At 37.8% G+C, this 14,586-nt stretch overlaps 3 protein-coding genes and 1 pseudogene across 52 annotated transcripts; 1 reads left to right on the top strand and 3 right to left on the bottom strand.

The window, feature by feature from the left end:
* Positions 1-149: 149 nt before the first annotated feature.
* LOC147924988 (protein SRC2 homolog) lies at positions 150-1,207 on the bottom strand. Its single transcript, XM_087491698.1, has one exon. The coding sequence runs from the start codon at positions 1,205-1,207 to the stop codon at positions 431-433; it is 777 nt and encodes a 258-aa protein (XP_087347824.1). The 3' UTR covers positions 150-430.
* Positions 1,208-1,479: 272 nt separating this feature from the next.
* Positions 1,480-2,663, bottom strand: LOC104749046 (NADH dehydrogenase [ubiquinone] iron-sulfur protein 5-B). Its single transcript, XM_087491749.1, has 2 exons — positions 2,417-2,663; positions 1,480-1,738 (listed from the first exon to the last, which is right to left on the bottom strand). The coding sequence occupies exons 1-2, from the start codon at positions 2,654-2,656 to the stop codon at positions 1,637-1,639; spliced, it is 342 nt and encodes a 113-aa protein (XP_087347875.1). The 5' UTR covers positions 2,657-2,663; the 3' UTR covers positions 1,480-1,636.
* Positions 2,664-2,756: 93 nt separating this feature from the next.
* LOC109129688 (F-box/kelch-repeat protein At2g43270-like) lies at positions 2,757-3,952 on the top strand (annotated as a pseudogene).
* Positions 3,953-4,783: 831 nt separating this feature from the next.
* Positions 4,784-13,984, bottom strand: LOC147924987 (uncharacterized). Of its 50 annotated transcripts, none has more exons than XM_087491728.1 (43): positions 13,771-13,984; positions 13,547-13,617; positions 13,366-13,428; positions 13,175-13,280; positions 13,023-13,076; positions 12,881-12,917; positions 12,650-12,774; positions 12,498-12,553; positions 12,260-12,359; positions 12,093-12,163; positions 11,887-12,007; positions 11,650-11,780; positions 11,458-11,557; positions 11,187-11,357; positions 10,850-11,076; positions 10,707-10,758; positions 10,495-10,567; positions 10,260-10,414; positions 10,072-10,159; positions 9,815-9,978; positions 9,608-9,715; positions 9,405-9,498; positions 9,265-9,310; positions 9,120-9,171; positions 8,910-8,987; positions 8,682-8,820; positions 8,547-8,584; positions 8,387-8,463; positions 8,256-8,293; positions 8,071-8,147; positions 7,824-7,918; positions 7,633-7,741; positions 7,326-7,544; positions 7,103-7,247; positions 6,957-6,999; positions 6,770-6,872; positions 6,476-6,566; positions 6,209-6,345; positions 5,930-6,114; positions 5,624-5,728; positions 5,305-5,537; positions 5,123-5,209; positions 4,784-5,044 (listed from the first exon to the last, which is right to left on the bottom strand). In XM_087491728.1, exons 2-7 carry the CDS (start codon positions 13,594-13,596, stop codon positions 12,674-12,676), a joined length of 411 nt encoding a protein of 136 aa, XP_087347854.1. In that variant the 5' UTR covers positions 13,597-13,617; positions 13,771-13,984; the 3' UTR covers positions 4,784-5,044; positions 5,123-5,209; positions 5,305-5,537; positions 5,624-5,728; positions 5,930-6,114; positions 6,209-6,345; positions 6,476-6,566; positions 6,770-6,872; positions 6,957-6,999; positions 7,103-7,247; positions 7,326-7,544; positions 7,633-7,741; positions 7,824-7,918; positions 8,071-8,147; positions 8,256-8,293; positions 8,387-8,463; positions 8,547-8,584; positions 8,682-8,820; positions 8,910-8,987; positions 9,120-9,171; positions 9,265-9,310; positions 9,405-9,498; positions 9,608-9,715; positions 9,815-9,978; positions 10,072-10,159; positions 10,260-10,414; positions 10,495-10,567; positions 10,707-10,758; positions 10,850-11,076; positions 11,187-11,357; positions 11,458-11,557; positions 11,650-11,780; positions 11,887-12,007; positions 12,093-12,163; positions 12,260-12,359; positions 12,498-12,553; positions 12,650-12,673. The 50 variants fall into 50 exon arrangements, with proteins under 50 accessions (XP_087347854.1, XP_087347862.1, XP_087347855.1 ...); XM_087491736.1 differs by having other exon boundaries at positions 7,824-7,897; XM_087491729.1 differs by having other exon boundaries at positions 8,682-8,796.
* Positions 13,985-14,586: the final 602 nt, after the last annotated feature.

Below are 14,586 nucleotides of genomic sequence, written 5' to 3'. Positions count from 1 at the left end.
TTTTGTTTAACGACCCAAAAAAAAAGAGTAGAAGATTCGACTCATGAATCATGATATAAAAATGTTATTGGCCTTTTTCTATATAAATTATATTACACTATTCACATTCCAAAATGTTATGTTATATTTAAATTTTGAAAAATTACAAATAAAATAAAACTGTATCATAGATTATGATGCTCTCTCAAATTTGTTATCAGGATAATTACTTCTTGTTACATAACTCTCCCAATCGTATGCCAATATTTTCAACATTTTCAAAAATTACAATAACGCAACAATTTTTATGATTCTGTTAAAAGACAAATAAAAAAGACAGCATTATATTGTTTGAAAAAAAAACACAAGCAGGGGGACGTGATCATTAGTTAAAAAGTCTACAAATCTCCTCACCGACGACTTAGCTCAGAGACAGACGTTGACCGTTAAGCTAAAATCTGTAAGGGCTCGTCGGTGGATATAGTCCCGGTTGTGTCTGCGGCGGACATGATAAGCCAGGAAATATAGATGTATACATTGTCGGTGGACTTTCCGGTATGTAACTCATCTGATATCCATGAGGCTGATACAATCCGGGGAAGAAAGACGGCGGAAGAATCTCCGGCTGAGCCTGTGGTGGATAAAACGGTGGCTGAGACTGAGACTGACAAGGAACGTGATCGTAGCTAAACGATCCCACGCTTGGAAGCAACTGACTCAATACGGGTCTGTTCAAAACAGGCTGGTGTGTCGCTGCAGGACGCACCGGCTCGGGAGCTAGGTATCGTGAGAAGCCACCACCGCTAGTAATCGCCACCTGATCGGTGAATAAATAAGTGAAACTAATATCGCCTTTGGATTTTCCGATTTGATATGTGACGTATCTTTGACCTGTCTTATCGTTTCCAAGATGATCCAAAAGCTCTTTCACGGGAACGTGAACCTCGCCGATGTCTTTCTCTCCGCTTCCACGTTGCTCGCGCTTGATCTTGAAAGTGATCACAAGGCGGTTAGCCTCAGCTAAGGTTTGGTCAATGGGGAATTTCATGAAATCATTGCTCCATTTGGGGCTTGTTCCACTGTTTCTTGCCACTTGTGTCCGCTGCTCAAGGTGGTCGGAGCATTTGGGATCGCCAGATAACTTCACGGCCACGAAAACATCCATCTTCGAGACTTTCTTAAGCCCTTGTGCTGACATCACCTTTAGTTCTAGAGATTTCGTCTCCATTTCGAAATTATTATTACTGAAGATAAAAATACAAAAGCTTGTGTTTCTCTTTACACATATAGAAATTGCAGAGAAGACTTAAGAGAAAGTCAATGACAACTACTGTATCTATAGAGGACCAATTCATGATTCCATCTACTGTTCTGTTTTTAATGTCTATTTGACATTATGATTTTTTAGTATACCTGTAAGAGTAATTATTATTACCATGAAAGAAGGAGTCTGTGCTTGATGAACAGCCAAAGGCATATTACAACTCAGTCAGCGGAAAAAAGACAAGAAAAGATAGTAAATCCATTGCAAAATTCAAACTGAAAACGATCAAACAAAGTTTGACACATCAACATACAGAAATCTTCAAGAACCCTTTTTTGTTTATTCTTCTTCTTCTCGGCTGCAAACTTTGGAGATAGGAGGAGAATACTCAGATTAGTGATGAGTAGGAGTCCCATCCCCGGTATCTTCGCCTTTCCTTGAAGCTGCTCTTAGTTTACGTTGTTCCTCTTTGTATATCCTGTTTCTTCGTTGGAACTACAACAAATACACAAATAAGCCATCCTCCCTTATCAGTCCATCTACCATAAGCCTTATACTAACCAAGAATCTACAAAGCTTTGGATGTTCTCATAATTTCACCAGCAACCCTATACATTCAGTTTCATTGGCTTCTCTAACACGTCCATGATGTCAATACAGAGAGAACATCTACGTCAAAGTTGGACAAATGGTTCCATTTGAAGGATCAAACAGGGACATGAGCTGAAGAGTAAGCCTCAACTTCCAAACTTAACAGCTAAATAGTTCATGGGGTAAAACTAAATTTCAAACAAGGGAAGCGGCGGTGTTAATATAAACCTAATCTCTACGAGCAACCTAGTGAAAGCATCCACATTTAAACTTGAGAGAGAATGCAATTCATGTTAACCACGAGACTTTTTTTAGTTTCAAGAAAAAGTTTGCTTATGTTTTTATGCATCTAATAAGACATATAAGGCAAACGAAACAACTAGTTTTTGAGGGATTGTTCCAACTGGTGATTCAAAAACAATCATGATTGATCTAGGGTTTCGTAAAGACGACTGGTAACAGGGCGAAGAATCATCAAATTAAAATCAGCAAGACTGATCAAAAGCGTGAAATTGAATACTACTGAAACACAGAGAACGGATTGAAAGAACCCTAAAAAAAAGGGAAGATAGAGAAACGGACCTCTTTGGAATGGTGAAGACACTCGAGGTAGTCTTCACGAAGAAGAGTACAATCTTTGGGCTCTCTGCAATGAGACATACATTCACTGAAGTCCATCCAGAAATCGTAACATCTCCCTTTGTTCCCCGTTATCCCCCACCCCGACGCCATTTTTGCCTTCTTCTTCTCTCCGCTTGAGATCTCTCGAGACTTCTTCTTCTTCTTCGCCTGATGATTGATTTTCAAGGATCCGAATATCATTCGGGTTTACCCGAATTAATCCTTTAATGGGCCTTTGTATTATGGGCTTTAACATAAATACTCGTCGACGTTGTCACAACAAACCCCTGAGTTCACTTACACAGCACATATCTTATTGCTCAAGAAAAAGATGGAAGAAGAAGAAGAAAACCCTAATCCAATCTACATAGTTTCCGATCTGGTGGAAGACATACTCCTTAGGCTGACCTTGAAACTAATAATCAGATGCAAAACCGTCTCAAAACAATGGAAGTAAATACTGGAGTCCAAGAGTTTCGCGGAGAGGCTTAAGCGTGTTCAAAAGAACCCCAAAATCCTTGCTGTCGGAGAGAGCCACGGTTCCAAGGAGACGCAGAGATCGACATTGTCTATTTACAACGCCTTGAAACCACCACACGACCTTGGTTGACATGTGACTGTTTGGTTTGCATCCCTGTACCAGATTGAATCAACGTTTTGACCCTTCCACCGGAGAATTCCTTAGATTCCCTACAGGCCCTTTTGACTATGGGATCGAACTCGTTCCCCGTAAATTCGTTATTTATTTATTATTATATAAGAATGAATATATTCGTTTCCTTGTCTTAAAAGTTATTACTTACTACAATCGCAGAAGTATGGCGTTACATATTCCCTGGATACTGGGCGATGGGATTCGGTAAGGATGAAGTTAGTGGGAGCTATAAAGTAGTGAGGATGTTATTTGATTTCAACGATTTCGAGATTCTTGATGTTAACACTGGGGAATGGCGGAAACTTACCCCGGCTCCTTACAAGGTTGAAGCAACAAGGAAGTCGGCGTGTGTCAATGGTTCCATCTACTGGTTAGACTTTAAGCATAGGTTTAAGATACTAGCTTCGGATCTTCACACAGAAGAGTTCCGGGATGTTTCTGCACTTCCGCCGTCTAGGTACACCCCTGCAGCTCAGATAGTGAACCTTGAAGACCGTTTGGCCTTTTCCGACACAGGTTTTGGTCCTGAATGGCTACTAGAGATATGGAGCATGGATGCACAAGAAGAAACTTGGACTATGACTTACTTCATAACTTTAACCATAGTTATTTCCCCGATATATTGGAAAAGGTGGTTCACCCCCATTGCTGTTTCTAAGCAAGGGAATATTTTCTTACATGACAGTGAGAAGAGGTTGTTCAAATACTATCCGTATACAGACAATTAGTGGTCTAACTCCTTTAGTCGAAAATCTAGCCCCACTTCCTTCACAATCAAGATGTGTTCTGAGTATCAGCACATCTGGATACCAATATGGACTTAGCTATTTACAACCTGGACGTGTTAGCACAACTCCGCAACGATCTACGATATCTAGTATCTTCGGACGGATGGAATTGATGTTCCCTAATATTTTGCTTACCTCTACTCTTGTGTCTCTCGTTATTTTTGGTTATAGTTATAAATATTCTACTTGAATAGCGGTGGTTACTTATCTAGTGTCTCTCCACACCGTTATGTCTACATCTTACTAAATTTTATTTATTCTCGTAAGCTTTTCCAATTTCCACAACCTCTTATCACTTAATCTCGCCTTGTTTCTTCTTATAAACACAATCATGCTTCAAATTTTACTGTTTGTTTATTTCTTGTGTATTATCGAGTAGTTAAATTGTGTGCAGGTACAAGACTTCTAGTGATGTTATTATGAGAAGTTGTGTTTAGGAACTCTCTCCAATGAGACATGCATGTCTTCGCTAAAATCCATCCAGAAATCCTTTTGTTTCCCACACCCCGACGCCATTTTCTCTTCCCTTTTCCGTTTGGCAAATTCCACAGAAACAGTGATTTGGATGGATGGAATTGCTGTTCCCTAATATTTTTTGCTTACCTCTACTCTTGTGTCTCTCATTATTTTTGTTTATAGGTATAAATATTCGACTTGAATACCGGTTACTTATCTAGTGTCTCTCGACATCGTTATTGAGGTGTGGTTCGATCCGCTTATGTCTACATTTTACTAAAAATCCCATAGTTTTGCGGCTATGACTTCTTCTGCTCATCAAAATCTCTCTTCTTTAGTCTCATTCAGGTCATCATCATCATATGTTTCTTCTTTTACAAAGAAAGCATAATGTTGTTCTCTTGCTTTCGTTTCTTTTGTTTACCATTATTGCCCACAACGTTAATTTAATTTATTTTCAAGCATGATGGATTGAAAGAAGAGAACAGTCTATACTCTCTGTAGCATGTAAATAGAAGAAACGTTTAAATATTCAAGATGGTCCAGGTTGCAATGACTCAGATTCAGGATCTCTTTTGCTAGGCTAGAAGAACAAAACTACGTTACGAAAAACTCCCGGGATCCGATAACCGAATGAATTATCTACTCCCAAGCTTTTGTAGCTTTCATCTTCTCAGAACACGGCTTAAGCTACAAAAATATAAAGTTACCTCATCTTACCAATTTATTAACAGAAATCAAAACGGAAGTTGAAACTGGTCATGATACCTTGGGCAGAGAAGTAGACAATTTGTAGCAGATACAAGGACTGTGTTCAAGCAAGGCTTTGTGCTAGTAGCAGAAGCTGCGGTAGACCTGTTTGCAACCAAAATAAGGTGTTAAGATCCTTAATCTTGTGTCAGAGAGCATACTGAAACGATGGAACAATAAAGCTGTGTGAAGCATTTTACCTAGCAACAATGCTCCCAACGGATTCGGTTTCAAGACCAGACCCGTAAGCAAAAAGTGTTTCTAAACCATGTAACAGGAAGTTTTCCACTAAAGTCCCAAAAAGAGCATCAGTGAACTTGACAAGCAGGATTCTTCTGACAGCATCATCAATCCGGGTGACAGGAATTACTTTGTTTATCACCAAGGACATAAGATCATTGGCAAACTCAGTAAAGTTAAAGGGGACCATGACCTGCATATGTAAAATTATTTCATTAGCACACAAGTAACATTTTCCGTTCCCGGTCCAGGAATGTCTGTGAAGTTTGAAACACAAACCATATCAATTCCAGCTTGAACTGCAGCTCGGACAGAAGATGTGTAGTTTGTATGCGGTGGTGAGGAAATCATATCAACACCGTGCCAATCCGAAGTAAAAGAACCCTGCAGATAATCATAGAGATGATAGATAAGTTGGAATTAGAACTCAAAATCAACTCCTTGACCTAAGAATTCACACATGCTCTATAAAAGGTTCTCTTCACGACTCTACAAAATACATCAAGAAAGGGCAATATTCATTTAGAAATACTACTGCCAGAACACAGAGCATGTGCATTGATGTTAAGGGTACCCTTAAGATACCTTGTGATAAGCTCAGTATTTGCATGCATCTTCTAACCATTCCAGCTTGACTATGAAACCATCACTGTGGTAACACCTTTGTAAATTGCATCACCATAAGCAGGCATGTGGTAAAGCAGTTACCGTGAAATTCTCATTTATTCCTCGGGTTGTCCCACCATCTCCCACATAATGCTTGGCACATGCTGCAATTTTATCCCAGACAAAATAACACGCATGAAAAGAAGAACATACTTATGTAAGGCTCATATATAACAACCAAATTAGCAAAAGCTTTACCTGCCACCAAGAAACGGAACGCCATGCTTATTGTTGGAAGGAGGCTCTCCTTGTAAAACAAGATTGACATCTGTCAAGTCTTCCACAACTTTGTGATCCTCTCATAACACCTACCCCTATCTGGGATCTCTACAAACCTACAAATAGCGAGTGAGAAAAAACTTTAACAAATGTCCAAAGTACCAAAGATATGAAAGAGTGCAAGATCTATAAGACTTTGGCAGAAGGTGAGAACTTATAATAAGATCCAGAATACAGAAACTTTACTGCCATGCGAGGAGCAAATGTGTATGAAATTCCAGTGGCTCTGACTTCGACTGCAGTAGCTGCTCCAATCCTCTTAACCAGATCAGGATCCCTGTTGAAACAAAAATCTATCAGCAAAAGAACTGATGGTCACATTCATAAAAACAGAGACGGGAAACATGCAAAACCAAAAAAACGTTTCAGCTCCTGTCCCTGTTTGATCCTTCTAATGGAACCAAGAAGCAAGGGTGATAAGCAATTATGATACCTGATTTGCAGAAACCTAAACATTTACTAGATATATGAAATATGTACCTTCACCTGGTACCGAGCAATAGCTTAAAGAAGTCTTTCTTTGTCCTTAAATCATTTTTCCGGAATTCCAGCATCGTTCTTCCCTCAGGGGATTCCTATTATTCTATCAATAAATAAACTATTTCTTTTAGTAAAGACTCTTTGTTCGAAAGATAAGTGGAACGAGGTAAAGGTGATTCAGTAATACCTGACAGGCTCTCTGCATACTTCTCCCCTGTAAGTATAATTCACTGTTAAGTTAGAACCAAAAATCCAATGCAACAAGAATAAGGTTAGCACATAGTGCAAGATACAAAATAAGTTACTAACGAAATAAAGGTCTAGTTTCTATACCTGTACAGTCCCATTCTCTTGGCAAGATTTAAAATTTTCTCATAATCCCTTCGATCCATTTTGCCTCTGGAAACAATTTCTTGTTGGCTAACAGAACGCCTAACTTCCACTTCCACTAATCAACATTGGCCACAGAAGATGAAGCCTATAAACAAGTTCACGCAATGTATCAAATCATTTCCCAACTAAAAAAGTGAACAAAATAAATGAATTAATAGCTTACTCAGGGGATTTCTAAGACCGCTGGCTAAAGTATAAGAGCAGGAAGCTGCTGCACCTTTTTGGCAGCTTGACTCAATGCACCTATTAGCTGTTCTGCTGTTCAGAAACTGATTTTTCAATGACGATTGGGGATTACACCAAACCTTCAACATATTCTTCTTTCAATCTCAGAGGTCTCCTGACAGTCAATTTCGATGACATTATGATTTTACTTTCTATCCTGCATTTTTTGTGAGAAACCTCTTATGTGGTTCAATGTAAAGACGTAAACAAATTTTGAAAAGAGTTTAAGACTTTTAGTATATTACCAGTGGAAGTCTCATATTTGTTGTCGCCTTTGCGTTAGCATCCTGAATCAATATCTCCATCCTCTATAGATTCGTCAATGTTGAAGGAAGCCTCATGTAACAATTCAATCTGCAGATAACAAAACACTTAAAAAACTTCGAATATGCTTGTGAGCTTAAAGATGAGAAATGACAAGTAATAAAGTGTTTACTCAAATATGATCCAGCAGCGAGTAAACCACCACCCAAAATTCCATCTACTTTCGACACACAGGGACCTGGAAAGCTACAGTATGAACCAACTGAGCTGAAACAGAAACGTGATGCATATAAAATCTGGAACTGAGAAAATATATAGTATTTTCACTTATACACGTGAATTTGGACATACTGCAGCAGCGATTCAAACAATTAATGATTATTGTAAGTTGAGAATGAACAAATATATGAATCACTTACAGAAATCGAGAAAAAGGATATTAATTTTCCATTCTATCGTTGTTGTTGCAGCGTCATATAGTGCATCATCCCCGATTCTGTGAAGAAAGTGAACCACCAAGAGAAGCAACAAAAGAAAAAACCAAAATATCAGTCTCCTTCCGATCTAAATTGTAACGATGACCACAAAAAAAAAAAACCCAAACTTTGCAGATGAGGACATGTAACATCTTCAACAGGGGGCCTGAAAGAAACATGATAAAACCATATGTAACAAGACTTGAAAAAAACAAACGAGTAGTGAAAGAAGATGCATTTCAAGTAACGGGAATTATACTTGCATGGGATAAGTGTGTTGTCCACGGTTCTCTGATAAACTTCCCAGAAGCTGCATCATATTCAATAACTCAACATCTGTATAAAAAATAGGTTGAGCATCTGATACAATTAGACAATAAGATAAATAACTAAGTACATTTAGGATCTGATACATTAACCTTTTGGACTGCAACTGGTTTTGAGTGATCCACAGGGCCTGAAAGAAACATGGTAACACCATATGTAACAAGACGGTAAAAAAAATCAAACGATTAGTGAAAGAAGATGCAATTCAAGTTTTGGGAATTACTTACAGGGCATAAGTGTTGTCCACGGTTCTATGATAATCTTTCCAGAAGCTACATCATATTCAATAACTCCACGTCCGGTTTTGAGCTCCAATCTGTTACAAAAAACAACTTGGCCATGCTGCAGCAATTCAAACAATGATCACTGTAAGGGAGAATCAAGTTAGGATCTGATATAGTAAGACAACAAAGCTAAATAATTCAGTACATGCATTTAGGATCTGATACGTTTACCTTTTGGCACGATTTAGCTAACACGAGAGTTGGTTATTCTAGGCAGGCTCCACACATACCTTTAAGAAACATTCCAACCTACAAAAGAAAAAAACACATGGTTAGTTAATCCAAAGTATCCTATTAAGTATATCAAAGTTTGAAACCTTAACTGAATAGTGAACATGTTTTATTAGTTTTAGATGGAGATTAGAGACAAAAAGGTTTCACCATTAGGAGGACATGTAACATCTCCAACTGGTTTTGGGTTGATCCACAGGGCCTGAAAAGTAAAACCATATGTAACAAGACATTCAAAAAAAATAAACGAGTAATGAAAGAAGATGCAAATTCAAGAATCGGGAATTATACTTACAGGGTATCAGTGTGTTGTCCATGGTTTCATAATAACCTTCTAAAAGCTGCATATTCAATATAACCTCCACATCTGAATTAAGGATTAACTTCAAACGGGTATACATAAAAAAACAAAACAAAAACAGTAAAGAAAAGGACTTTGAGATCACTCATAGAGATCTTGACTCCTGAAAAAAATGCCAATTCGATCTCCAGAATAGGATTTGACCATCGTTGTGTAAGACTGCAACATCTAGAGAAGGAAGAAGCAACAACAAAAACCATTAAAAAATAAGATCTGTTAGTTTTTCTATTGTGTGTGTAACGAAGAATAAACTTTAAAAGGGCGGATTTAGACTCACAGCTTATGGATGAGGAGAATTTGAAGTGGTCAAGGAGGAAGACTCAGAACCTGTCTCGAGTGACCTCAGCAAATTAAAGAACGCATCACCAGCATTCCGCATATGATACTGCAAAAAATGGATTTCATATCAAAAAGAAAGAAAAATAAACAAGACAAGGGAGTAGAAACCAAAATGTTGCAGCAAAACATTAGTTGTCAATCATACCTTCAAATGTTGCCATGGAGCAAATGGTGGGAGCCCAAGAATCAGAAGAAGTAAAATTAAGTGAAGTGAGACCAAATATTATCAAATACCAACTTCTTCTAAGAGAAAGTAACACAAGGTGTTCCTGCAGGAACCCTTCTTTGCTAACACAAAGGAAGTACCACCTGCAAAATGGGATGCGTTACAAATTCAGCATATTAAACTACAAGTATAAATTGTGCCTTATGGTTTTGGTAAACCAAGGGAGGCAATGTTACCTCCCGTTGTGGTCGATTGTCATCCAAATCTGGCCGGTAATTGGAAAGAGGAAACCTTGCTTGCCACAACCACTTTCCATAAATCTCACTGTTAAGTTACCAAAAACACAATGAAACAAGAAATCAGGTTAGCACATAGTGCAAGATACGAAATTGGTTTTGAAAAGATAAAGGTCTAGTTTCTATACCTGTACATTCCCATTCTCTTGGCAAGATTTGAAATTTGCTCATAATCCCATCGATCCCTTTTGTCTTTGGAAACAATTTCTTGTTGGCTATCATTGGCCAACAGAACGCCTAACTTCCACTTCCACTCATCAACATTGTACACGGAAGAGAAAGCCTACAAACAAGTTCACGCAATGTATCAAATCATTTCCCAAGTAAAAAAGTGGATCGAATAGAATGAATTAAGTAGCTTACTCAGGGGATTTCTAAGACCGCTGGCTATGCATCCTTGATAAGAGCAGGAAGCTGCTGCAACGTTCTGGACCATCTAGAGAAGCAACAAAGGAAAATATATATATATATATCAGTCTCCTTCTGATCTAAATCGTAACAATGACCCCAAAAAAAAAGCGCTAAGCTGATTTTAACTCAATCTGTGTGTGGAGATTGGAGACAAAATATTTTACCTTTTGGAGGACATCTGACATCTCCAACTGGTTTTGGGATGATCCATGGTGCCTGAAAGAAACAAGGCATAATTGTTGTTCACTGTAAAATTAAATGTAGCAAGACGTTAAAAGATGTCATTCAAGTATCGGGAATTACTTACAAGGCATAATAACTATCTGCAAGCAGCCTCCTTCCTCGAGTCCACTAGCCATCACAGTTTCAAAAGCTCATCATCATGTACAATCTGCAACATAGCAATGATAAGCCACACTTCAGTCAACAAACGAAACATCTGGGCTATTCACTTGGGTCCATCTGATATGTGTATCCTCCATGGCCAACAACACTACTCTTCGGTTTCACCAAAATCCATAGCTCTCGTCTCAGCTACACAACACAGAACATCACAAAGAAGACAAATCAAAAACAATATGACAAAACCACCCAACAGAGATCAAAACGAAAAAAATAAGAAAAAGCAAAGTTGGAAGACAAACCGTGGAGGAGAAAGAGAGGAGCTGGATTGCGGGTAGAGGAAGCAAGAAGGTGTGAAAAACGACATGTAGCAGACACAATCTCTCCTAAGTTCTGGCTTCATACATACATGTCTCGATGGAGAAAAGCACCGTTGACTTCAGCTCTGAGTACAAGGAACTCTAATCACGGACCTGAAATTGCTGGGAAATTGCGTGAGAGAGGGAAAACTAAAAACATGTAAAATAGAAAGCAGAGAAAAACACGTAAATTGAGTTTGGCTCTGCAAGCAACCTCTTTCCTGAGTCCACCAGTCAACAGAAAAAACATCAGCTGGGGGCCCTTCACTTGGCTCCTTGGGTTATGTATCTTCCATGGCCAACACAACACGCACCTACCAGAAAGAGACATGCCAAAACATATGGAACATTGTCGGATCCACAAGAAAAAGAAAAGATATGAAGATTCAGAGTCAGAGAAACAGACCTTATTATTTTTAATGTAGCAACTATCATATAATGGAGGTAAATCTTCTTTCTTGTCCAAGATATCAGCGGCAAATTTGAATGGCTTCAAGGCATGAACCTCATCAAACATCCATGGAAACATAATATCACCTAAATAAATCCATGGCCAAAAAAACAGAAAAAAAATTATGAGAATTTGCAAACAAGAAGAAGAAGAAGGATGGAAAGATATAGAGAGAGTGAGATTAGAGAGTACCAAGTTTAATTGTTTAGGAAAAGGTCTTCTAGGGCTTCCTCTTTAAGACCTGGTTTAGCAAAGCGTAGCTCAGATACTTCTCCAGCAGCCATCACAACTTCACTAGCTCATCATGTACAACCTGCAACATAGCCATGATAAGCAACACTTCAGTCAAGATAAATGTTTCCAAGCCAACTACCAAAAAGAGAGAGAAAAAATGGAACCTTGGCCACTAAGTTTGATATGCAAGCAAGCAGCCTCCTCGAATCTACCGTTCTATGATTATTTCCAGAAGCTGCACATTCAATAACTTCCACATTTGAATAAGGATTAACTTTAAACATGTAAAAAAAAAAGAAACAGTGAAGAAAAGGATTATTAAATCACTTACAGAGATCAATAAAAAGGATAGTAAATCTCCATTCCATCGTTGTTGTTGCTGCGTCATATAGTGTGCATTATCCCGGATTCTATGAAAGAAAGTGAACCATCTAGTGAAGCAACAAAGAGAAAAAAACAAAAATATCAGTCTCCTTTTGATCTAAACCGTAACAATGACCCAAAGAAAAAAAAACTTTTAAGCAAATTTTAACTCAATCTGTGTGTGGATTGGAGATAGAAAGTTTTACCTTTTGGAGGACATGTGACATCTCCAAATGGTTTTGGGATGATCCACAGGGGGGGCCTGAAAGAAACATGGTAAAATAAAATGTAACAAGACATTAGAAAATCAAACTGAGTAGTGTAAAGAGATGCCATTCAAGTATCGGGAATTACTTACAAGGAATAATTGTTGTTCACTGTTTCATGATAAACTTTTCAGTAACTTACAAGGAATATTTGTATCTTCCTTCCATGGCCAACAACAGCCTTCCGTTTCACCAAACTCCATAGGTCTCGTCTTAGCTACACAGCACAGAACATCACAAAGAAGACAAATCAATCACCAAATAGAGATCAAAACGAAAAAAAAAGAAAAGAAAAGAAGAAGAAGCAAAGTTGGAAGGCAAACCGTGGAGGAGAGAGAAAGAGAGAAGCTGGATTGCAGGCTGAGGAAGCAAGAAGGTGAACATGAGCCATTACTTTCATTGGAATAGTAAACATGATTCATTTGTTTCAGATGCAGATTAGAGACAAAAAAAAAAAGGTGTTACCTTTTGGAGGACATGTAACATCTCCAACTGGGTTTGGGATGATCCACACAGGGCCTGAAAAGTAAAAAAACCATACGTAACAAGACGTCAAATAATCAAACGAGTAAGTAATGAAAGAAGAAGCAAATTCAAGTATCTGGAATTATACTTACACAGGGCATAATAAGTGTGTTGTCCACGGTTCTGAGATTACTTTTACCACACACACAAGCTGCATCATAATCCAATAACCTCCACATCTGAATAAAGGATTTAACTTGAAACAGGTTAAGAAAAAGAAAACAGTAAAGAAAAGGAATTTGAGATCAGTTAATTACAGGGAGATTAAGAAAAAAAGGATATTAATTTTTGATTCCATCGTTGTTGTTGCAGCGTCACATAGTGTGCATCATCACCACCTCTCATACTATGAAGAAAGCAAAAAGAAAACAACAAAATATCAGTCTCTCATTCCGATCTAAATCGTAACTATAATGAAAAAAAAAAAAAAAAAAACCCAAACTTGAAGCCGACTTTTAACTCACTCTGTTGTCAGTGGAGCGTAACTTGAAGACCGTGTTGAATGAGTCATCATCCATCAGTAGAATCAGGTTGCCTGTAAAAGAGAGAAACAAATCAATCAAAAAAATACAAACTTTTTAAAAATCAAACTCCTTTCGAATCAAACCCTAACTCAATCAAATCAGAAAGAAAAAAAAAAAAAATCGAATTCATAGATAAAATTGAGAAGAAGGCGAAAACAAAATACCTCAGATCTGTTCAATACCCTAGTTAGTCGCCGTAACAACCAACGCTCTCTCGCTATATCTTCAGATCGCTTCAGACATGTTTGCTCCTTGTCGGCATAAGAACGAACCTGGCCTCTCTTACTCTTTTTTTTATTTGTCTCTCTTTCAGGTGGTGAAGAAGAGTCTCTCTCTCTCTCTCTCTCTAATCTTTGTGTCAGCAGCAAAAGTGAAGATGAGAAGACAACAAGACCTCTCTGTGCTTATTTATAGCGAAGTCCCCCAACCCCAACGGGTTTATTAGAAAAAAAAAAAAGAAAAGGAAAAAACTCATATCTGATCACAGCCATTAGATGCAATTATATTTTAGATCCGACGGTGGATACATCATTGAACAAAAAAAAGAAATATCTAAAAAAAAATCATATTTTATCTCAGCCATTAGATGCAGTTGATATTTTTGATCCGACGGTGAATAGATCGTTAAAACAGAAAGGAAATATCTAAAGCAAAAAGGAAAACTAAAAACATTTTTTCCTAAATCTACGTGGCACTACCCAACGGTTAAAACAATAAAACAAATCATCATATAATATTTGGCCGCTTTCTCATTACAGCCATTAGATGCAATTGTATTTTAGATCCGACGGTATATAAAACATTCAAAGAAAAAAGCATATAAATGACGAAAACAACATCATGGACTCGTCGGGATTACAAGATTACCACCCCAGCTTCTTTTTGAAGTAACGAAAGAGAACCAGAAAAAGAAAAAAAAGATATGAGTGATGTGATTAGAAGAAGTAATGGAGCATTATAATTTTCTTATAGAGAATTTA

This window comes from Camelina sativa, chromosome 16 (assembly GCF_030686135.1).
Source record: "Camelina sativa cultivar CO46 ecotype springtype chromosome 16, ASM3068613v1".
NCBI classification, from domain to species: domain Eukaryota; kingdom Viridiplantae; phylum Streptophyta; class Magnoliopsida; order Brassicales; family Brassicaceae; genus Camelina; species Camelina sativa.
The sequence above is the reverse complement of the archived record's forward strand: the minus strand, read 5'-3'. Positions and strand labels throughout refer to the sequence as shown.